Source organism: Aulostomus chinensis, chromosome 22 (assembly GCF_037954235.1).
Source record: "Aulostomus chinensis isolate RoL2024-O1b breed Wild chromosome 22, RoL_Achi_v1.0, whole genome shotgun sequence".
Taxonomy (NCBI): domain Eukaryota; kingdom Metazoa; phylum Chordata; class Actinopteri; order Syngnathiformes; family Aulostomidae; genus Aulostomus; species Aulostomus chinensis.
This window is the reverse complement of record NC_141341.1, coordinates 2,667,363-2,691,177: the sequence shown is the minus strand read 5'-3', so window position 1 is coordinate 2,691,177 and position 23,815 is coordinate 2,667,363. Positions and strand designations below refer to the sequence as shown.

The 23,815-nt window shown below is 45.7% G+C and overlaps 5 protein-coding genes and 1 long non-coding RNA gene across 8 annotated transcripts; 2 read left to right on the top strand and 4 right to left on the bottom strand.

Moving 5' to 3' along the window:
- Window positions 1–287: 287 nt before the first annotated feature.
- Window positions 288–16,885, bottom strand: LOC147240333 (uncharacterized). Its single transcript, XM_086194321.1, has 8 exons — window positions 16,605–16,885; window positions 14,842–15,891; window positions 14,445–14,470; window positions 13,517–13,694; window positions 11,484–12,498; window positions 4,716–4,860; window positions 3,039–3,336; window positions 288–2,268 (listed from the first exon to the last, which is right to left on the bottom strand). The coding sequence occupies exons 1-8, from the start codon at window positions 16,690–16,692 to the stop codon at window positions 731–733; spliced, it is 4,338 nt and encodes a 1,445-aa protein (XP_086050447.1). The 5' UTR covers window positions 16,693–16,885; the 3' UTR covers window positions 288–730.
- LOC147240336 (uncharacterized) lies at window positions 4,194–8,181 on the top strand. The gene is made up of 3 exons (XM_086193408.1): window positions 4,194–4,873; window positions 5,786–5,938; window positions 6,045–8,181. The coding sequence occupies exons 1-3, from the start codon at window positions 4,588–4,590 to the stop codon at window positions 7,061–7,063; spliced, it is 1,458 nt and encodes a 485-aa protein (XP_086049534.1). The 5' UTR covers window positions 4,194–4,587; the 3' UTR covers window positions 7,064–8,181.
- On the bottom strand, window positions 6,267–10,885 carry LOC147240335 (uncharacterized). Of its 3 annotated transcripts, none has more exons than XM_086193539.1 (4): window positions 10,463–10,885; window positions 9,339–9,779; window positions 9,193–9,268; window positions 6,267–8,562 (listed from the first exon to the last, which is right to left on the bottom strand). In XM_086193539.1, the coding sequence occupies exons 1-4, from the start codon at window positions 10,746–10,748 to the stop codon at window positions 8,559–8,561; spliced, it is 807 nt and encodes a 268-aa protein (XP_086049665.1). In that variant the 5' UTR covers window positions 10,749–10,885; the 3' UTR covers window positions 6,267–8,558. The 3 variants fall into 3 exon arrangements, with proteins under 3 accessions (XP_086049665.1, XP_086049664.1, XP_086049663.1); XM_086193538.1 differs by having other exon boundaries at window positions 6,273–9,115; XM_086193537.1 differs by having other exon boundaries at window positions 6,275–9,268.
- LOC147240334 (uncharacterized) lies at window positions 9,834–11,315 on the top strand. The gene is made up of 3 exons (XR_015111249.1): window positions 9,834–10,058; window positions 10,131–10,231; window positions 10,674–11,315. It is a non-coding gene; the product is annotated as an uncharacterized LOC147240334 (long non-coding RNA).
- Window positions 16,886–17,550: 665 nt separating the features above from the next.
- Window positions 17,551–21,391, bottom strand: LOC147240332 (uncharacterized). The gene is made up of 2 exons (XM_086193586.1): window positions 21,297–21,391; window positions 17,551–20,597 (listed from the first exon to the last, which is right to left on the bottom strand). Exon 2 carries the CDS (start codon window positions 20,194–20,196, stop codon window positions 18,301–18,303), a length of 1,896 nt encoding a protein of 631 aa, XP_086049712.1. The 5' UTR covers window positions 20,197–20,597; window positions 21,297–21,391; the 3' UTR covers window positions 17,551–18,300.
- On the bottom strand, window positions 21,152–23,537 carry LOC147240331 (uncharacterized). Its single transcript, XM_086193559.1, has 2 exons — window positions 23,190–23,537; window positions 21,152–21,581 (listed from the first exon to the last, which is right to left on the bottom strand). Exons 1-2 carry the CDS (start codon window positions 23,272–23,274, stop codon window positions 21,184–21,186), a joined length of 483 nt encoding a protein of 160 aa, XP_086049685.1. The 5' UTR covers window positions 23,275–23,537; the 3' UTR covers window positions 21,152–21,183.
- Window positions 23,538–23,815: the final 278 nt, after the last annotated feature.

Here is a 23,815-nt window from a genome sequence, read left to right as displayed (position 1 = left end):
GAGTTCCAGTTGGTCTCTTCTCGTTCCATTAAATCACCATTGAACCCAAGGTCCTCAGGGGAACAACCTTCGACACAACGTAGGACTGTGAACAAGGACATAGTGAAGACAAAAACTGACAGATGTGACATGAAGGTTTCTAGTCTTCAGTGTTCACGTCACATCTACATTTCTACCTGCTCTGCCTCTCAGAGGACTTTTCTCTTCCAACATGATTCAAACTAAAACTCTTTCATGTTGATTGTGTGTTAAACACCTCAGAGCACGAGTTTCTTCAGAAAGCCGTTTTTATTAGAGTAATAATTTAATAATAATAATTAACAGAGTTCAATACATGAATAGTCAAAACCGTTACAAACATTGATTTTTATACATTGCTGGGAAATAAATTTTAAAAAATCATGCTGTAAGAAGGCCACAGTTGCCCCCCCCCCCACACACACACACACACACACACGTGGACTTGTCTGATAGATGTTTGGTCCAATATACTTCCCTATAGGCTCTCAACAGAAATTTAGAACTCAATTGACTTTGACGAATAAAACACTGAAGCAACTTGAACTTCTGCCGTTTTAATGCCCAACAGGGCAGGGCAACAACAACAAAAACAAACAATAACCTGGTGAACTTGTATAAGACGCCCAAGTTTTTCACACCTCAATGATTCAAACTGGTCGCACAGATTCCAAGTTTCTTATTTCCTTCAGTGTTCTACATTCCTGGAGCTTCATTGACTGCTGATGTTCTCACAACAGCACTTGTGGCTTTTGAGGTGCTGCCTCCGAGTGAATTTTCTCTGGCAAGAGCTGCAGCTGAACAGTTTCTTCCCGGTATGGTTACTCATGTGAGATGTCATATTCCCTCTTTGTGAGAATCTTTTGCCGCAAAGTGAGCACATAAAAGGTTTCTCTCCAGTGTGCGTTCTCATGTGCTGAACCAACACATGACGATAAGTAAAGCTTGTGTTACAAACTGAACAAGAAAAGGGCTTTTCTCCGGTATGAATGCGACAGTGCGTAACTAGATCCGATCGCTTTCTGAAGCTCTTACTGCAAACTGTGCAGCTGAACGGTTTCTCTCCTGTGTGGATGTTCTTGTGCTTTTTCAGATTTGCTTTACAGCTGAATGTTTTCCCACATTCAGAGCAGTTAATGGATTTTCCACTGGTATCATATCTCTTATCACGAACAGAGACTTCTAAGTTTAAACCTGACTGATTGTTACTGGGTTTGTTCCAGTCTTCCTTGTCATTAGTCTCAGGTTCAGGAGAGTTTGACATCCTGTCGTCAGTATCAGGCTGTATAAGTTTGTCTGGATCCAAGTTGCTGGCTGGTTCTGATGCTGCATTTGTGTCACTCATATGAATAATTTTACTTACAGTTTTTGATGAATTCTGATTTATGTGGATCCTCATGTGAAGGCTAACCTCTCCACAAAATCTGAACCGTTGATTACAAACTGTGCAACTGAAGGGTTTTTCTGCAGTGTGCGTTCTCATGTGCTTAACCAACACATGGCGCTGAGTAAAACTTGTGGTACAAACTTGGCAGGAAAAGGGTTTCTCACCAGAGTGAATTCGAAAGTGTACAACTAACTGTGAACGCTGCCTGAATCTTTTACTGCAAACTGAGCAACTGAAAGGTTTCTCTCCTGTGTGACATTTCATGTGTCTCATCAGACTTCCCTTTCGGCTGAACGTTTTCCCACATTGAGAGCAGGTATTTGATTTTTTACCAGTATTATTTCTCTGACACCTCACAGAGTCTTCTGGATTTTTCACAGAGTTTAAACCCGACTGAGTCTGGCTTGGTTTGGTCCAGTCTTCATCACTGTCATCAAACTCAGTTTCAGGAGAGCCTGACATCTCACCCTCAGTATCAGGGTGTAAAACTGTGTCTGGGTCCATGTTGCTGGCTGGTTCTGGTCCTCCACAGTGGTCTCCATCAGCTCCTGTCTTCAGGTGGTGGGTGGAGCTGCTGCTTAGAGGCTCCACCTCTCTGCTCTCCTCAGCTGGACTCTGATGAAGCTGAGAGGACTGAGGTTTCTCTTCATCATCTTCACTCTTCACAGGGACAGGAGGGAATGGCAACTTGCTGATATCAGCCTCCTCCAGCCCTTGAAGCTGCTCTCCCTCCTGACTGGTCCAGAGTTCCTCCTGCTCCTCTTTGATGAGGGGGGGCTCTGGCTCCTCCTGCTCCACCCTGGAGCTCCACTCCTGCTGCTCAGGGGGAACCTCTTCTTTACTCTCCGGCAGCTGCTGCACATCTGCAGGGACAATAAACACAGACACAACTGGTTTGGAAAGCTGTGACTTTATGATGAAACCAAGCAGGAAAATTTAAGATCGTTAACTTCTCCACCTTCTATCGTCTTTCCACAGATGCAGGTCTCACTGAAAGTGAACACGTTGTCGTTACATCACCATGGAACATGGCGCAACACAGGAGACACATCATCACATAAAAGTGCCAAAATGGATGGACGTCAAGCTCCTCTCCTGAGTCTGGGAGGCTTCAAGCTGAATGAATTCAAAGTGGGATTCTAAACTTGCTGTCTTTATAAACTGTTATGGGATATGTTGAGTGTTGATTCGGTGCAATGTTAATAAAACTGACTTCACGTATTCAAAATACTTCCGGCTGCCTCAGCGCTGACGACAACAGTGTTAACAGGGAGCTTCAGTAACACCAAATGAACTCTATCACTAAGCGTTGTTAATGTTAACGACCTGCTTATGGTGAAACTGGCAAATAAAGAGCAGCAATTTAACGTTCGACGGGCTGTTGTAAAAACTACAGCTCCCATGAGGCTTTGCCGGCAGCGCTCGATGTCAGGATCATGAGCGTTGTTGTCATTAGCTGCGAGCAGGGATGTTCAGCTTTTATATGTTGATGTTAGGCTGACTTGGAGTCCTGTGCTGACGTTGAGAGGACATTCACACCAACTGTGGAGAGAAAGCCTGAGCAAAGTCCTGGAACTGAGAAAGAGCTAGCTAGCATTAGCATGTTCTCCCCGGTCCGGTGTGCGGGACCGACCTGCTCTGTGCAGCCTGACTTCGGGCTTCAGCACGGCATCCAGCAGCCTCCTCTGGCGGCAGATCTCCCGCTCTGACCGCTCAACTCTGTCTTCGTACTCCGCCACGGTTTCCTCCAGCAGGGCGACGATCTGCTCCGCAGCCGCCGTTAGCCGCTCGGTGAGCAGCGCTCTCAGCACCGGGACTTCAGCCGCTTCTTCTCCTTTTTCCAGCTGCAGCAGGAAGTCTTCAGCAGCAGCGAGGATCCGCTCATGGACCGACACCCGCAGCAGCTGCACGGCGCACATGGTGACGCTCCTCTACACTTTCAGCCCTGCAGAGAACTGAAGGAGCCAGCAGGGAGGCGAACACACACACACACACACACACACACACACACACACACACACACACACACACACACACGCGCGCCGAGATCCGTAGCGACGGCAGGAAGCACAAAGGAGCAGCGACCTCCGCTGGAGGGGAGCGGCTCCAGACAGAGACTGAGCCTGTACGCAGGACAGAGAATCTAAGGGTGAATGAAGTTGTTGGCAGTTGTTAAACTGAGCGTCTCCCAGAACAATAAAAGTGTCTCATACTCCCCGACGAACTCAGCCCTTCTCATCATCTCCCTACGAGACAGGAGTTCACACATGGCGGTGTATCCATGCATCCATGACAGGAAAGAGTTTCACACGTCTCCCCTTTCTCATTACACCTCCGTCAAAGTCCATCAGAAATAGATCCTAAACCTTATTCATGCTTAACGAAATGTTTTTATTCTAAACTACGAGTGTGGACCAGCACACTGAGATACAGACCTGGAGACTCAAGCCCCAAATCTGAATTCCTAACTTGAAACTCTTGCTCTCTCCTCTGGTCAAAGTCTGAATGAAGGAAACGCTGCTGGATCATTTGTGTGTGTACACTGTATTTGAATGTACACACGGATTTTTGTCATCCTTACTGAACAACGTTGCCATCTGCTCATCACAAAGGGACATTTAAGTGAATAAACCAACTCAAGTCCTTGTTCCACTGCTCTGCTGTTTCACGTCTCTTTGGCTTTTAGAAACATTAACTTCAGCATCAAGGTGACAGTTCACCACAGAGCTGGTCAGTCTCTCTTTCCCCTTCCTTTGAGCAGAATTACACGCCTTCCCTTTGTCGGGACTCTGGCCTGCCCTCCAGCATGTAGGTGGCAGTAATCCTCCTTCAACGCGATTTATCGCCACCATTAATTATGGTTGTTCTCCTCCCATCCAGCAGACGGCGCCATCTGCCAAACTCTTACTCTGTTATATAGCATGCAAATGGATCTGCCTCCCTTTGCCCCCAGGTGTGTAAGTGTGCGTGGGTGTGCGTGTAAAAGCCTGATGTTGCATACTCCGGTACAGTAGCTGACGGTATGCACACCTTAATGCTGCTTCAGAGAGGAAAGGATAGAGGTCGCTGCTCCCCTCTCCGCTTCCTGCGGATGCTGCGGACCTCGGCGGGTGTGTGTGTGTTCGCCTCCCTGCTGGCTCCTTCAGTTCTCTGCAGGGCTGAAAGTGTAGAGGAGCGTCACCATGTGCGCCGTGCAGCTGCTGCGGGTGTCGGTCCATGAGCGGATCCTCGCCGCTGCTGAAGACTTCCTGCTGCAGCTGCAAAAAGGAGAAGAAGCGGCTGAAGTCCCGGTGCTGAGAGCGCTGCTCACCGAGCGGCTAACGGCGGCTGCGGAGCAGATCGTCGCCCTGCTGGAGGAAACCGTGGCGGAGTACGAAGACAGAGTTGAGCGGTCAGAGCGGGAGATCTGCCGCCAGAGGAGGCTGCTGGATGCCGTGCTGAAGCCCGAAGTCAGGCTGCACAGAGCAGGTCGGTCCCGCACACCGGACCGGGGAGAACATGCTAATGCTAGCTAGCTCTTTCTTAGTTCCAGGACTTTGCTCAGGTTTTTCTCTCCGCCATCATCCTAGTCAACGTCAGCACGGGACGTTCCAACAGCCACCTACCAAGACCTGAAGTCTACGAAACAGATGTTTCTCAGTTCGCAGCAAATGACGTCAACCTTCACAAGTCGGACGTGAAGCAATTCTAAAATATAAAACATTCACGTGACGTGTTCAGCATCTGCTGGACAATGATAGCACCCCCCCCACACACACACACACACACACACCCCCGTCGTCACTCGATCAAACTACCTTTGGTCAGCCTCAGAAACATCAGCAAGTTGTCTGACACACACGCGCGCGCACACACACACACACACACACACACGCGCACCTCAGCAAACAGCTGCCTTCCTTCAGCATGAAATCTCAAGTGTCAAAATGGAACAAATCATTTCTGCTTCAAGCCATTTGTTTCTTCAGGTACTCAGGTATTGTGATCCGTCATGGATTCGCTGTCTTGCGATATCTGAATATGACAAATATCATATTTCAAGACAATGACTCCATGATGGAATAACTGAAATGATTTATTTTGTTCTGACGTTTCAATTTGACAACAGATGAATCAAAGTGCTCTGACTGGTTAACGCACACACAACTTGTTCACACGACAGCTGGGATCATTTAATATTACATAATTTTAATGTTATCGACAAAAAAAAGACTTTTGTTTTTGTGTCCATCAAATCATGAGCAAGTTTCACAACATATTGCAGTGCCAATATATTTTCCCACTGCTAACTGGTGATACATATGAGCTGCTCAAGCTAATCGTGCCCAGTGGGAGGAATAAAGTTGTTTGAAAAAAACAAACAAACTGTTGTTCCTCCAGGAAGAAGCTCACACAAACTGGAGTCAGATCATCTTTGTGCTGCTGTCCTGGATGAATCTTGGGAGACGGCCATCACCAGAGGCGGGCCAGAGCAGGCGCTGCTCTCAGCTGCAGTCGCTAAAGACCACGACTATGAGTGGCATCCTTCTCCTGGTCAGTATCACAAAGGAGTACCAGCTTTTGTACTGTATGTATGGTGTAGTAATGCTCATGTAGATGAACCGGTGAAGTAAAGTGAGTTTTACAACTTTACCTTCAGATGTCCAGAAAGTGATCGTTGGTGAAGTGGAGCAGCAGGAGGAGCCAGAGCCCCCCCACATCAAAGAGGAGCAGGAGGAACTCTGGACCAGTCAGGAGGGAGAGCAGCTTCAAGGGCTGGAGGAGGCTGATATCAGCAAGTTGCCATTCCCTCCTGTCCTTGTGAAGAGTGAAGATGATGAAGAGAAACCTCAGTCCTCTCAGCTTCATCAGAGTCCAGCTGAGGAGAGCAGAGAGGTGGAGCCTCTAAGCAGCAGCTCCACCCACCACCTGAAGACAGAGGCTGATGGAGCGGCAGCACAACACTCCCTATGTATGAGTGTGATCATGTCATGTCCCCTTGCACACCCGGGGGATGCCAACATGTCCTTGTCCCAAGTCTCAGATCACCCACACATGTTCTACATAGCTGGTCCATGCCAGGGCGACGGCAACGTCAGCTTGCTGCAGCCACCAAAGATGAGGGTCCTTCGGCTCCCTGCCTCAGCTATCTCTTCTAACGGGAAACAGCCAACGAGGTGCACAATCTATAGGAGGAAGAAGAGGGAGGAGAAGGACAGGGAGCTCCTGTTGAAGGCAGGGGGCAGCACCTATCGGAAGCCTGGAGACCCCTGTGAGATATGCAGGAAACCCAGTCGGCTGGAAAATGGCCACTGTTTTTACAAGGGCCAGTTCTTCTGCTCAGTGGGAGACTGGCCGTTTAGACGGACCCCACAGCAGTGGCTGGCAGAGCGCCGGCCCAACCTAACCTCAATACCCAGAACAACCCTTTGGAGATACAAGAAGAAGGCCGTGGAGGACAGCCATCAGCCGGAGGCTTCAAAACTAAGAAAAACTCATAAACTGCGAATTTGCCAGAAATGTGGCCAGCCAGCACAAAAAGACTTCGGACACAGCCAGTACACAAGCCAGCACAAAGAGAAGTCCTTCTTCTGTGCTCTTTATGAAGGGAAGACAGTGGAGCTATGGCTGGCAGAGAGGAGAGCCAGGGACAAGGAAGGTGAGGAGGAGTCTGAGTAGGAGGTCCCCCATGAAGGGGCTGGGTGTAAACCGTGGGGACGCCCCAGAAAGAGTCTGTCAACATGGGCCTGTCAAGGATTTCTCTTTTTGCTGAACATGTCTTCATGCTAGGTCCTTAAGCCAGTCTTTCCACCAGTCCTGGTGAACTGCAGAACATCCACTCAAGAACAGCCTCGCAACGAGCTGGAAAATAAAGGCTTTTTTTATCTATTCTGTTTGTGTCCAGGTTAATTGCTTTGAGGGACAAAGATAACTTGGATTTCTGTCGCACCTCTCAAGACCCAAAGCTGCTTTATAAAGAGATAAAAACAAGGAGCAACAAAGTAAAAACTGCCTGGGACAGGGGAGGGTAAAGGGGTTTGCTGTACTGAACAACAACCAGGTCATTCACGACGGAAGAGCATCGTAAAGTTTGAGGTGTTGTAGTTTTAGAATCAGACGCATGATCAGAACTCCTTCCCTGAACGATGCACCGCCTCAAAGACGTCAGCCAACTGGAAGCGCGACGGCTGCAGCGAATCACGGCCGACTGTGTAAGAGAGGATGAGGAGCAACAGCCTGAACCTGATCTCGTCAATGCTAACACTTCCCAACCACTACCATTTATTGTGCTAAGCTAACTAGCGTGGGTCTCGATGGTCTTGTCTGGCTCTGTAGACGATGGACGATAAGAGTTCCCAGAAACTTGGCATGATCTGTTCTTGGTGTGTAAGGCTCTTGTTTGGTTTCTAAATTGTGTGAACTTATAGAAAGACTTAAAGTATTAAAATGAATAATTTGGGGTCTAATATGCATAACATATCTCTAAACTGCATAATTCGTGTTACAATGATTCAGACCAGCTGATATTCAAATCATTGACAACCACCAGACAAAATCAATCAGCATACAAAATCATTCACAGTAGTCAGTGGCCAATGTTTGAAAAAAACAACTTTTAAATTAATTTAAACATTTTTTTTTAATATTTTTTGTCATCCTGGTACAGCAGAACAAACTAATAAACGAATTACTGTACAGCTGCTTCTTTATTGACTAATAAAGGAAACGTTCTTCCCAGCGTTCATTGTGATAAAGCTTCTTCCTTCTTATTTACTCGAGAATAAATTGCGACTATTTCTACTTGGTTGGTTCTACTTGGAAACACGAGCTCCAGGTGTCTTCAGGTGTCAAACCAGATCAGAACCATCCATTTTCTACCACTTACCCTGTTAAGGGGTGGTGGGGGTGGAGCCTATCCCAGCAGCCTTCACCCTGGACAGGTCACCAGTCCATGGCAGGGCCAACACATAGAGACAGACAACCATTGGCTCTCCCAGCCACGCCTACGGTCAATTTAGAGTCTGGATTAACCTGGTCCCTCTTGATGTCTTTGGACTGTGGAGGAAGCTGGAGTACCAGAGAGAACCCAGCAGGAACAGGGAGAACATGGAGACTCACCCAGAAAGACCCCGTGCTGCAGCCGGGGCTCCACCCACAACCTTCTTCCACGGGCCTACCTGGATCAGAAAAAGTCATTGACTGCGTTTGAGTTGCTCCATCAAAGACAAACTGAGCCGATCCTGAGGTTGGTGACGTGTCTCAGGATCTAGTTTGGATCCCAGTGTTTTAATTACTGCTAGTTTGCTGTGGTGCGAAGGTCGAGGCGGATGCTCAGCTGCAGTAACACTGGAGGATTGTCATTAAGCTACTTTCCCTTCCATCCATTTTCTTCCGCTTATTCCTGTTAAGGGTCGCGGGGGAAGTGGGGGGGGGGGGGGCTGGAGCCTATTAAGCTACTTTTCTCATTCGTAATTGTGTCTTTTGTTTTGGACAAATCAATAAAAAACCTCCATCCAGCAGCAGGTTGTTCAGGTTCTGAAAACGACTGAGCAGTTTCAGTTCTTTAACTCCAAACTTTGAGTCACTCAGGACTTTTCCAGCACAAAAGCAGCACATGGAAGCTTGAGGCATACTTCATGTGTGACGTTCACACAAAGTTGTGCTGACCAAAGTCCCTGCAGCCTCTTCATGCTTTGATAAATGAGTGTGGATCATTTCTGCTCTTCAAATCTGTCGATATGTAAAATGTATTTATAATATTCATATTTACAATGTAACTAAATTATAAGAAGAAAAAAAAAAGGAACCTTCTTTTGCTCCTCGGATTGCTCTTCAGAATCCCAGAGGTCTTGCCCTCCATGCGGACCAATAGTGTTCCAGGACCTGTTCAGTGGTGCAACAGGCTGTCATCAACCACAATAATCTTTTTTATTCCTCACAGGGATGTCTTTACCTTTTACCCCCGATTGAGTCTGGCTGGGTTTCATCCAGTCTTCACTCTCATGTTCAGGAGAGTCTGACATCTCACCCTCAGTATCAGGCTGTAAAAGTGTGTCTGGGTCCAGGTTGCTGGCTGGTTCTGGTCCTCCACAGTGGTCTCCATCAGCTTCTGTCTTCAGGTGGAGGGTGGAGCTGCTGCTTAGAGGCTCCACCTCTCTGCTCTCCTCAGCTGGACTCTGATGAAGCTGAGAGGACTGAGGTTTCTCTTCATCATCTTCACTCTTCACAGGGACAGGAGGGAATGGCAACTTGCTGATATCAGCCTCCTCCAGCCCTTGAAGCTGCTCTCCCTCCTGACTGGTCCAGAGTTCCTCCTGCTCCTCTTTGATGTGGGGGGGCTCTGGCTGCTCCTGCTCCATCCGCCCCAGCAGCTGCCGCACATCAGCAGGAATCACTGGAATACAGACAAACACATGAATCTCTCTTCTCCACCCAGACTCAAGTTGACACCCACATTACTTTCTTCAACAAGTTTAGAATCCGAGTTTCGGTGACGGCTGAGGTGCAACACTCGCCCCTAGTTGGGCTTTCACAGGATTAACAGAGCTGTGCACTTGCGACCTTAAGACTCTGAACCCATCTCATGTCTGTGTGTATTGATAATTGGGACGTAATGATTAATATTCCATAGGTTGGGGATGAATCATACGAAGGGCTGAATATTCTATGTGACGTAAGTAAGCTGACTACTTCTGCACCACAAAAAACAACTTGAGTTGTCTTCATGTTTCCCTTTATTTTTCAGTGTGAACAGACTTGAGGAGGAATGAGGTTCCCGAAAAATGTGGACAGTTTCTGCCGGCCGACAACAGACCATTAATTAACCGACACGGTAACAACACCTGGGTGAGTTTCTTTGACCCTTTTAACATTTTCTTAAACTCCTTTATGGTTGCGTGCAAATGTCAGTCGCAGCACGAACAAGAATATAATGATTCACACACGGTTCCATCTTGGTCTAATCATGACGTTTAGAGAACATTCACAGCGATTATCGAACATAATCCAAAGAAAAGGGTTGGCGCGGACGCTAGCTAGCATTAGCATGTTCTCCCCGGTCCGGTGTGCGGGACCGACCTGCTCTGTGCAGCCTGACTTCGGGCTCCAGCACGGCATCCAGCAGCCTCCTCTGGCGGCAGATCTCCCGCTCCGACCGCTCAACTCTGTCTTCGTACTCCGCCACGGTTTCCTCCAGCAGGGCGACGATCTGCTCCGCAGCCGCCGTTAGCCGCTCGGTGAGCAGCGCTCTCAGCACCGGGACTTCAGCCGCTTCTTCTCCGTTTTGCAGCTGCAGCAGGAAGTCTTCAGCAGCGGCGAGGATCCGCTCATGGACCGACACCCGCAGCAGCTGCACGGCGCACATGGTGACGCTCCTCTACACTTTCAGCCCTGCAGAGAACTGAAGGAGCCAGGGGGGAGGCGGAGGCGAACACACACACACACACACACACACACACACACACACACACACACACACACACACACGCCGAGGTCCGCGGCGTCCGCAGGAAGCGGCAATGAAGAGCAGCGACCCCTGCTGGGCGGGAGGAGAACGACCATCCATGCTGCTCCAGACAGAGACTGAGCCCGTACGACCAAAGCAACTATGGGTGAATGAAGTTGCTGGCAGTTGTTAAACCTAAACCCTGAACTTGGTTCCTGGAAATGTCTGTTTTCACCTTGAAACCATTGCTGGATCCACGGAACATGCAGCTCTCTGGACCAATCGGATCCATTTACAAAGACATGTTGAAGTTGTTGTTGTTTTTTTTAAATCAACACAAGAGACTTTATTCAGTGTTAGATTTTAGTATCTAAACAGATATTAAACTCTCATTGGAGCAGCATTCTCAAACCGGGAAAAGACGAGGTGATAGAACAGATTATTTGCTTGTCTGTTCAATCAGAAAGCCTCATGTGATGAGAAGGATAATAAAGACAAACTACGGAACTTTTCTTTACATGTTCTGTTTAGTGTCATATACATGATCTGCATTTTAGCGTTCTTCCTGACTAGTTTACCCTCCACGTGAAGCTCTGAGTCAACACCTAAAACAATGAGGCAGTAGCACCCAAATAGCACTCACCCACTTAAAATCTCTCCCCACAGCCGCTGGTCTCACCAGCACACTTGTGGTTTTGTAACCTGGACTTCCGAGTGAATTTTTTGTCACAAACACTGCAATTGAAGGGTTTCTCCCCAGTGTGTGTTCTCATGTGTCTCATCATGTGCTCCTTCTCTGAGAATCTTTTACCACAGAGTGAACAGATGAAGGATTTCACTGCAGTGTGGGTCCTCATGTGTCTCTTCATGTTTCCTTTTTCTGAGAAGCTTTTACCGCAAACTGGGCAGATAAATGGTTTCACACCGGTATGCGTTCTCATGTGACTTTTCAGATTTCCCAGGAAACCAAAGGTTTTCCCACATTCAGAGCAACTATATGGCTTCACTCCTGTGTGGATGTTCTGATGCAGTTTCAGATTAAATTTGGAAGTGAACGTTTTCCCACAGTCAGAGCAAGAATTTGGTTTTTCACCACAATTATCTCTCTCATCATTCACATGGGGCTTTGTATTTCTCACAGAGTTTAAACACAACTGAGAGTTACTGGGTTTGATCCAGTCTTCACTGTCATCAGTCACCAGTCCAGAAGAGTCTGACATCTCACCCTCAGTATCAGGGTGTAAACATGTGTCTGGGTCCAGGTTGCTGGCTGGTTCTGGTCCTCCACAGTGGTCTCCATCATCTTCTGTCTTCAGGTGGTGGGTGGAGCTGCTGCTTAGAGGCTCCACCTCTCTGCTCTCCTCAGCTGGACTCTGATGAAGCTGAGAGGACTGAGGTTTCTCTTCATCATCTTCACTCTTCACAGGGACAGGAGGGAATGGCAACTTGCTGATATCAGCCTCCTCCAGCCCTTGAAGCTGCTCTCCCTCCTGACTGGTCCAGAGTTCCTCCTGCTCCTCTTTGATGTGGGGGGGCTCTGGCTCCTCCGGCTCCTCTTTAATGTGGGGGGGCTCTGGCTGCTCCTGCTCCGTCCTGGAGCTCCACTCCTGCTGCTCAGGGGGAACCTCTTCTCGACTCCTCAGCAGCTGCTGCACATCTGCAGGAATCACTGGAACACAGAGGAACACAGGATGGGAAATCCTTAGTATGTGTTGCAGCTGTTGTTGATCATCTGGAACGTTCTTTATTCAGCGTGTGTTCATGCTCTTCTCGTCTCATAATGTCTTTTAATCATAAATTGGCAACTTGTTGTGACCTCTGTGCTTGTCTGTCCGTGCTACCACCCCCCCCCCCCCCCATGGCTCCCGAGGCTTCCGTCTTCATTTCCCCTGTTAAATGTGCACTAAGCGTTGCTGCGTGACATCACGTCCGTTGACGTTTGTCGTAAATACCAAACCAAAACAGAGCCAGGCCCCACCCCCTTTCTGTAAATGTCATGAAAGCACATCCCCATGGAATGTGGACCTGTGCTGCGCTAACGTTGCTAAGATGAGTGAGCAAACTCCAGCTGTTTGGTGAGTAAATTTGCATTCTAAGTCTTTATACAATATCTTTACGATATTAAGTTATGAATTACAGCTGATATATTTAATATTTAACACTTCTTGTAGAATTTGTCCTTCCTGGAACCGATGCTAGTGTTATCGAGGGACCTCTAGAGTAAGCTAGGAATAACAAACTACTAACCCAAAAATGGCTTATGATTGTCATCGCAACGACGCTATTCAATCGACTCTGCTTATTCCCTCATGTATGCTGAGATGAGAGTCCAAACACTGAGAGCAGAGACCTGCGTGTTACAGCGATGAGGGTTCATCCACTGAGATCCTGACTGAGAATGACTGGACTCTTCAAACCTCTGATCTCAGACCAGCAGTCCCAGCCTGCAGGTCTCCTGTTCGTGTCGTGTTTGGCTCCAAGCTGCTAATAACTGCTGCTGACAGCTGCTCGGTGTTGGGCTGCTGCAACTCTCGGGAGCTTCTCGTCTCATCGGCCTGCACTTCAGCAGCAGCTAGCTGCGGCTAACAGGCTGCGTGGGGGAGCTTTAGCCACCGTTAGCTTAGCATAGGTTCCCCGCACCGTCAGCAGAGCAGCAGCGTGTTTCCAACAACAGACAGATGACAAACCTGCGTGTCGCAGCTTTATTTCAGGTGTCAGAACCACATCCAGCAGCTTCCGATGGCGGCGCTCCAGCTCCTCTTCATACTCGGTGATTGTTCTTTCAAAATGTCCAAATATCTCCTCGACGGCCGCGTTCAGCCGCTGGTTGACGAAAAGCTTCAGACTCTGGAGTCTGGACATGTTCTACAGTCAGAGGAGGAAACTGAACACTGGCGCTGCTGCTGATGTTCATCCGCCTCAGACCAGCTGGACGCTCCACTGTGGAGACTACAAGAACACGCGTGTACACGCTTCTTCTTCTACTCTTTTGATTTGCGGCGCATAGGCTCATTGCTGCTCCCTGCTGGTGGCAAAGCGGCAGGATGAATGATCAATACTCATCATTACAAACATACAGGTTTGTGAAGCTATCCTTATTAGGACATTCCATTGACATCAATTCACGAGGACAGCCGCACCCAAGCCCTAATCCTGAGCCTAACCGAAACCCAAACCTGAACTGTAACTGAGATCTCAGAATTGATGTAGTGCAGCACTGGGACCGGTCTGAAGCCCCCTGACTGATAGGGATCCTGATGAGGTTTGTGTTTATATCACAAAAGGTCTTGAAATGGTGACAAAAAAAAACAGGTCCTCACAAAACCACACAATTAAAACAGAGCAACATTTTCACCTGCTTCCACAGCCGTTCACTGCAGTTGCTCATGTTCACCACTCACTGGCCAGAGACACTTGGAGAGAGAAGATTTCTTGTCGTGTAAATATCAGCCATCAGAAGTGATGTCAGAATGATAAATTCCTGCCTGTGTTATGATGCCGTTCGACAGCATCGACTTCTGACCGCCTCAACACGTTCCTCCAGTTTACACCTCGTTGTTCCCATGTGATCTAATGTATAAAAGCTTCCACGTGCCAAAACTTTAAGAACTGTACCAAATACTTTGTGGACACTTTACTTCCTGGGAAGAGAGTTAAATCCTGCCAGTAAGACAACAGACTGTCGAAAGGTCATTTCATTTTTATCCATCAAGGATCACAGGAGCGAGGCCTTGAGAACCATTAAAATACGCCCGTTTAAAGAATACTCATATATAAAATACTGATGATACCAACAAACCATGTTAAATTTGATCATCCCAGGTCAGCAAACAGGAAAAAACCTATAAAATAGATGCAACATTCAGAGAGCAGTGTTTCTGGTTCAGACTCATCAAGAAATCAGAACCGATGAGCTTTTACTGTTTAACGTGTTCGTTCACGTCCATGCCGTTCAGCTGTCTGAGGTTATGAGACATCTCTCAGATACTTTGGTTGTTTTTTTTCTTTCAGCCTGATTTATTGCTGCTGTTGTCACCAGCACACTTGTGTGTTTTAAGCTGATACTTTTGAGCAAATCTTTTATCACAAACACTGCAGCTGAATGGTTTCTCTCCAGTGTGCGTTCTCATGTGTCTCTTCATTGTTCCTTGTTGTGAGAATCTTTTACCACAAACTGTGCAGATAAATGGTTTCACTCCAGTGTGTTTTCTCATGTGCGATATCATGTGTCCCTTTTGTGAGAATCTTTGACCACAAACTGAACATATAAAAGCTTTCACTGCAGTGTGAGTCACCATGTGTTTGTTACTGTTTCCCTTTTCTGAGAATCTTTTACCACAAACTGAGCAGGAAAACGGTTTCTCTCCAGTGTGAACTCTCATGTGTTTCTTCAGATCTCTCTTGTAACCAAATCTTTTGCCGCATTGAGAGCAACTAAACTGTTTATCACCTGTGTGAATTTTCTTGTGCCAATTCAGATTTGATGTGGAACCAAATTTTTTCCCACATTCAGAGCAGGTAGTGGACTTCTCTCCAGTACTATACCCCCCATCACTTACATGGAGTTCTGTATTTTTCACAGAGTTTAAACACAACTGAGAGTTACTGGGTTTCATCCAGTCCACACTGTCATCAGTCTCAGGTTCAGGAGAGTCTGGTGTCTCATCGTCAGTATCAGGGTGTAAAAGTGTGTCTGGGTCCAGGTTGCTGGCTGGTTCTGGTCCTCCACAGTGGTCTCCATCAGCTTCTGTCTTCAGGTGGTGGGTGGAGCTGCTGCTTCGAGGCTCCACCTCTCTGCTCTCCTCAGCTGGACTCTGATGAAGCTGAGAGGACTGAGGTTTCTCTTCATCATCTTCACTCTTCACAGGGACAGGAGGGAATGGCAACTTGCTGATATCAGCCTCCTCCAGCCCTTGAAGCTGCTCTCCCTCCTGACTGGTCCAGAGTTCCTCCTGCTCCTCTTTGATGTGGGGGGGCTCTGGCTCCTCCTGCTCCACCCTGGAGCTCCACTCCTGCTGATCTTCTTCACCAATGATCACTTTCCGTACATCAGAAGGCAAAACTGGAACAGATACAAACAGCTTGTAATGAACTCCTCAATTTTTGGATAATCTGATGATCAAAATTTTCAACCCAAATGCTTCAAGGTTTTCATCAATTGGTCAGCAGGGGGTGCTGCAACACACAGTGTTCTACCAGTGTTTGACAAGTGGCTGACAGGTCAAGAAGTCCTTCCAGGTGCAGGAATGAAGAGTGAGACCGTTAAAACATATTTTTTCATCGTCACTAAACGGATAGTTAAGTCAAGGTGTGAATGTGAACATTTTAGAAGTGAAAAATCCTGCAAAAGAAGAAAATGGAATCAAGTTCCTGCGTCACAGAAGGGATGACCTTTGAGAGCCGTACTTCAGAATATTCAGTCCTCTTTTTCCTGTTTAACCAAAAACAGAGAAACTCTACTGCTGCTAGAATGGTTGGTCCTCTCAGCTATGGCACTTTGAGATTTGTCATTCATGTAAAGTGTATTAACAAAAATGCATCATTACCATCTCTAATCCCACAGTGGGACAGGAAAGCGTCTCTCATCTAAACAACAGCGAAGCAGACAGCTGACTCATAAATGTTACTCAAACACACAGACCCAGCAGTCAGGACTCCTCAGGTCACTGATCAAAGCTCGTAGCAGGAGCTCGCTGCGGCTGTGTGGACGCTTCTGCTAACGCTAGCTTAGCGTCGTTGACAGGACGTGCTTCCGGGGTTAAAAACATCACAAACCTTCAATTTGCAGCTTCCTGTCAGGGTGTGAAACTACACGCAGCTGCTGCTCCATCTTTCTTCGGGTTCTGCGGCCAAACGCTGCCATTTTTCTGTCGTTATTTTCAGTCTGACTACGGATTCACCCATCACCCATGGTACGGAAGTAAACATTCTGACACATCCGGGGCACATTTCAAAATAAAATTTTCGTTGCGACCTGTTGTTCCAGCTATAATGACTACAGAAGCACAAAAAAAAATTGCAGGATAAAAATTGAATTCTATGTGTAGCAATCGAGGTTAAAGTCAAAGGCACTAGAATACGATGCATAGGACAAGACAAGACATTTGACATACAAGAGATTTTGCAGCTTCCTGTATATAGATGATAAGTCAGCGATGTTGTAATTTACAGTGACGCATCCATGAAGATACCCGCACTTGTTGAGGGAGATCTAATTCTATTAATTCAAGTGACTCTTCTGGTTTGTGTAAAGTTTTGAATGACTATAGTTGTATTGTAAATAAAGTTTTAGTAGTTTAATAGTTGAGCTAGCTGTGGCTAGCAGACTAGCATTACCCTCACACTGCGCACTTGCAGCACTCAAACAGCAGCAAACATGTTTTTAGGAGTGGAAAGAAAATTGACTGGCAGCTTGATGTCAGGCTTCAAAGCCACCTCCAGCAGGTTCAGTTTGGGATCCATCTCATTTTCATATCCTGAAATTGTTGCTTCAAACTCTCAAAAAAGATGCCAGTGAGCTGCAGTGAACAGCCACTGTATGGACCAGGGGGAAGTGCTGGCTTGTATTTTGTAAGCCAGTAGAGGGTTTGTCACGTTCCATCTTCCAACAGTACCTGGTGCAAACGGGTTCATCTAAAAGCTCACAACTCTTGCAGAAAGATTCTTACACAACTTTAACACAAAAATCAAACATCTAAACTTCTGACTGACATGAAACTGGATTTAAAACATCACTTGCTTAACGATGTGATGTGTTTTTCTGTTTCAATACTCCTCAAAGACTAATTTTACTGAACCACGCCAGGCAACAGGTGAATATATGACATTCAGGTATCCACACAATGAAACCAACAACAAACTTTTCTTTGCAACAATTTTTCTTCTTTGTGGCTCTGACCACGTGTGAAACCTTATACTAGGATTCCTCCAGTCCTGTTCAAGGTCAGAACAAATGTAAAATGTACAGAATCACAATTCTCTGCAAATATAAAATGATATAACTTACAAATTCATAAAACACCAAAAAGAGGTTGTTACACATTTCTTTAAGGCATAATTAAACAATCCACCTTTATATAACCTGTGCCTTAAATGTGCAGGGGGGGGAATAGGAAAAATAAAAATCAAAAGACTGCAAACAATATTTTCATTAAATGTCTTAAATTTTCCATTATGTTCATGTTCAAGTATACAGAGTTTGACAGCTGGCACATTTTTGTCTTTGTTTATACATTTCATCTGTGAACATTACATATACATTTAATATCTGGCTATTGCTACGATACAATAAATCAGAAATTCCATCTGCTTATTCTCCAGTATTACTCCAACCTAAATAGTTTAAAAAGAGAAGAAATCTGCTCAACAGCAGTCATTGTGACCCTGTAGCATTCCTATTCAATGGTCCTCATGGGTTTTTGTCATGAGAAAAGTACCACTATATACACAGTCTTTCCAAAGTATACCTTTCTTATTTGACAAGGTAAGGGGCATTGTAGTAGAGTTTGACTCCATCCAAACTCTTGTGTCTTTCAGTCTCGGTTTCATCCACATGGATTCTGATGTGTCTGGTCAGGTTGGTTTTCTGGCCAAATTCTTTACCACAAAATGAGCAACTGAAAGGTTTCTCCCCCGTGTGTGTTCTCATGTGGCTCATCATTTTTCCTTTTTCTGAAAATGCTTTACCACAAACTGAGCAGATAAAAGGTTTTTCTCCAGTGTGTGTTCTCATGTGCCTGGTCAGGTTTGTTTTCTGCCCAAATCTTTTGCCACAGACAGAGCAACTGAGAGGTTTCTCTCCTGTGTGTTTTCTTATTTGCTGATCCAACGAGTCATCTTCTTTAGAATTTCCATCACCTTTTAAAAGTTTTTTAGTCTCCTTCCAGTCTTCATTTTTATCAGTGTCAGGGCAGATAGAAGGCTTCAATCCAGCATGCAACTTTGTATGTCTCACCATGGTTGATTTAATTGAGAACTTTTTATTGCACACTGAGCAACTGAAAGGTTTCTCTCCAGTGTGCAGTCTCATGTGTCCAGTCAGGTATGTTTTTTGGCTAAATTCCTTACCACAAATTGAGCAGCTGAAATATTTTTTCGTTGTATGTGTTCTTATATGAATTTTCAGATCAAACTTCTTTCTAAATATTTTCCCACATTCAGAGCAGCTAAAGTGTTTGTTGTCAGTGTAATATGTCCCATCACCTTGAGAATCTTCATCACCCTTCTGAATTTCATCGATCTCCTTCCTGTCTTTATGTTCATCAGAGTCAGGGCAAATAGAAGGGTTCACGCGAGCATGCGATGTCATGTGTCCCATCATAGTGGTTTTATGTGAGAATTTTTTACCACAAACTGTGCAACTGAAGGGTTTCTCTCCTGTGTGTGTTCTCATGTGTCTGGTCAGGTATGTTTTCTGGCTTAATCCTTTTCCACAAATTGAGCAAATAAACGGTTTCTCTCCAGTATGTGTTCTCATGTGTCTCTTCAAATCAGATTTCTTGCCAAATTCTTTCCCACACACAGAGCAACTAAAAGGTTTCACTCCAGCATGGATTCTCATATGTCTCTTAAAGTCTGTTTTCTGGCCAAATCCTTTCCCACAAACTAGACAACTAAAAGGTTTCACTCCAGTGTGTACTTTCATGTGTCTCATTAGGTCAGATTTCTGGCCAAATCCTTTCTCACACACAGAGCAAATGAAAGGTTTCACTCCAGTGTGTATTCTCATGTGCTGATTTAATGTGACACGTCGAATGAAACTTGTGTTACACACTGAGCAACTAAAAGGTTTCTCTCCAGTGTGTGCTCTAATGTGTCCAGTCAGGTATGTTTTCTGGCCAAATTCTTTACCACAAATTGAGCAACTGAAAGGTTTCTCTCCTGTATGTGTTCTCATGTGTCTTTTCAGATCAAATCTCTTTCTAAATGTTTTGCCACATTCTGAGCAGCTATATTGTTTGTTTGCATTGTGAAATCTAATATCTCCTTCTTCATCGCTTTTAAAAGGTTGTCTGGTCTTCTTCCAGTTTTCACTGTCATCAGTGTCAGTGCACATAGAAGGCTTCACCCCAGCATGCGACTTCATGTGTCTTGTCACAGTTGCCTTTTGAGAAAAATTTTTACCACAAATTGAGCAACTGAAAGGTTTCTCTCCGGTGTGCGTTCTCATGTGCCTTTTCAGATCAAACTTCTTTCTAAATGTTTTTCCACATTCAGAGCAGGTGCTTGATTTTTCACTGGCATCATCTCTCTCATCACTTACAGGGATTTCTGTATTTTTTAGGGGGTTTAAACACAACTGAGAGTTACTGGGTTTCATCCAGTCAACTAAAGTGTCATCAGTATCTGACTCAGGTGGATCAGGCATCTCACCCTCAGTATCAGGGTGTAAAAGTGTGTCTGGGTCCAGGTTGCTGGCTGGTTCTGGTCCTCCACAGTGGTCTCCATCAGCTTCTGTCTTCAGGTGGTGGGTGGAGATGCTGCTTCGAGGCTCCACCTCTCTGCTCTCCTCAGCTGCACTCTGATGAAGTTGAGAGGACTGAGGTTTCTCTTCATCATCTTCACTCTTCACAGGGACAGGAGTGAATGGCAACTTGCTGATATCAGCCTCCTCCAGCCCTTGAAGCTGCTCTCCCTCCTGACTGGTCCAGAGTTCCTCCTGCTCCTCTTTGATGTGGGGGGGCTCAGGCTGCTCCTGCTCTACCCTGGAGATCCACTCCTGCTGATCCTCCTCACCAACAATCACCTTTTGGACATCTGAGGGTAAAACTGAAACAGAGAAACAGCTGTGATTAAACTCATCAGGATTTGCTGCTGGAATCATTCCCACTACACAAACTGATCTGACTACATAACTGTAACACTGTAACCTGACACATCTGCATATCATTTAACACATAAACATCTCTCGCAAAATGTAAAGGTGTCCATCCACATGAAATCACACTCACAATCATTACCTCTGGCTGTTACTTTGCTATCTAACGCTGGTTCATCACGCTAATTACATCCCATTTGTCTTTTATCCTGCCTGCATTTCTGTATTCACTGCAATAACCTGATTTCAGTGTTTTGTCTGCCGTTCTAAACGCTTCCTTCACAGCCAGCAGTGGACTCCCATCCAGCTTCAAAGCCATGAGAGGAGAGGGAGGATGGAGACACCGGCTGGATGTCTGGTGTATTTGAATGCAGAAAGAGGAGCTAGATTGACATTTAACAAGTGAGTGAGTGACCAGTGACTTCATCACCAGAGTGGGAACGTTGATGAGTTTCACCTGAGCTGCACACAAAGACATCTGCCGGCACACAGGGCTTTAACTCATCCTCCGCTCCTCTGAGTGGTTTCTCCACTGCTTCAGTGGGCCGGTAAGCTTAAATTAGCAGCACATTTGCTGGAGGAGGACCGCTGTCCTTCAACGAGTCCTCCAACACAGAGCAGGATTATGACTTGTGATTGGTTGCTAGTACCTCCACAGTGGTCTCCATCAGCTTCTGTCTTCAGGTGGAGGGTGGAGCTGCTGCTTAGAGGCTCCACCTCTCTGCTCTCCTCAGCTGGACTCTGATGAAGCTGAGAGGACTGAGGTTTCTCTTCATCATCTTCACTCTTCACAGGGACAGGAGGGAATGGCAACTTGCTGATATCAGCCTCCTCCAGCCCTTGAAGCTGCTCTCCCTCCTGACTGGTCCACAGTTCCTCCTGCTCCTCTTTGATGTGGGGGGGCTCTGGCTCCTCCGGCTCCACCCTGGAGCTCTCTGAAGAATGAAAGACAGAACACACAAAAACGGCTGTTAATGATCCCATAAACCTATGGTTATTCTGATATTCATAAGAGTATAAATATAAAAATGTTTTCCTTTTTTTATTTTATCATGACTTATTAAACATGAGTTAATTATAAAATCATAAAAAACTAACATATTTCCAAGGCCGTGGTTTAACTTTGATGTGAATTACTACATCTTGTGCACTGGAAGTTGGCGGCATCATTAGTTGTGTCGCCAGGTCTGAGCTCAATGGTCTTGTGAGTATTTTATTCAGTCAACACCTTCAAAACTAGAATCAAACAAACTAGGGGTGTTACGAAATTTCGCATCACGAAAGTTTGCGTAATAAAAAAAACGACGAAATAAAATTCAAAGACGCACGAAATAAAAATCAATGTTAAAAAAAAAAACAATGCGAAGCAACACTGATGATTTTTGACTCTCTCGCCGACTGTGAACACATATGACAAGATGAGGAAGAACTCTGTAGCACCACCACAGAAGAAGAAGAAGCGGCTTCCCATGTAGAAGACAAGGCAACAATATACATATGAAACAAATATTTTGTTTTTTTCAAAGCAAAGAGCATTTTATTTTTGTACTTGAAGCAATAACCTGCATGTCTGCATATTAAGGAAGAAAAAAAGAATATTTGATTTTTGCATTTCTGAATTTTGATTTTTTTCTTTGATCTCTATTTCGTATCGTGAGCCCTGTTTCCTGATTTGACTTTTCCATTGCACCAACAACACCAACACATCGGCCGCTGTCAACCTACCACAGGCACTTCCTGTCAGTGGTTATGGTTTCTGATGGGCACAGATATTAAATACTTTTATTTACAGCACATAAAAAGCAGAAAAGAGCGATTCTGGTGGTTAAGAAGCGAAGCAGCAGCAGAGCTCCAGCGCTCCTGCCTCCTTCATTTACTGATCCGTTTCGTTCTTGATTCACACGGTCATGTATGACAATGTGGATTTTTTTTCTAATATAGTGAACAAACATTTGTGATTAAGAGAGTTATTTCCTTAAGACTTTAGCCTTATACCTTCATTGGTCATTTTGGTAACAAAAAAAAAACCAAAACTGGACAATGAACAAAGTTAATTTTCTGGAACAAACATTCACTTTATCAGTTGCAGGTACCCGTAATCTGGGATTATTTTTTCCTCTAAAAATTTGGAATTAAACTCAAAAAATCAGTCGCCAGATTCACAACTCACTCCTGCCTGAATGACGGAGTGGAGACTCCTGATCGAATCCTTGTCAGTGAACGTCGCCCAGCGCCTTCGCTGAAACGTTCATAAATTCGTCTCAGATGAATCCTGCTACATTTGGTTCATGCAATATTATCTTCCCGTTTGTAAACATGGGTTTCATTTTATTTCCCTATTACGTCACGCGTTCAGGGCTCTGTTGTTCCAACACGCACTCCTCTGGGAGAAGGTGAAGTCGGCCTTTTTAGAACAGTTTCGTAAAACTGCTTAAGTGTCTCCTGGTTGCGACATAGTTTAGCTAGCTGGGGCTAGCAGGCTAACATTAGCTTAGCACTGGCAGAGCCGTAATCGTGTTTCCAGGTGTAGAAGTGAAACTCACCTGCTCTTCTCAGCTCGATGTCGGGATTGACAACCGTCTCTAGCAGGTTCCGAGTGGCGTCCATCTCCTGTTCATTCCGGGACATCGTCGCCTCCTAACCTCCGCGCAGATGCTGGCGAGCGGCAGCTAGCAGCCGCCGCCTGAACAAGTCTTTCGCTCCGAAATCTAGTCAGTTCTAATCGATTGTCGATTCAAAGATGAGTGAACGTTTCTGTGTTTCTCCTCCTCCGGTTGGTATTCGACTTCGCTGGTGTAACATGTTAGCAATTCCCCGGGAAACACAAGAGGAGGAACGGAAGCTCGGCACCAACGGAAACCAACTTTCTACATCCGGTCCTCCCTCTGGTCTCTCCTACCTTCTCTGTGATACTTGAGCAAATCTTCCCTGATGAAATGACGCCTGTTTTTCGAAATGAAATTAGTACTAAGATTTTGTTGAGAGTTTTTTTTTAGTCATTCTTCATATCGGCAGCTTCATTTTCTCCTCCGTTGAGTCGGAACATTCCGTCATCTAAATTCCTTGATGATTCGTTTCTTCTGCTGACAGATCCGTCGTACAGGGACAGATAGAAACAGTTGATGGTGCTTTCAAGTTCCCGTGTTGATGAAACTTGAACCTGAGAAGA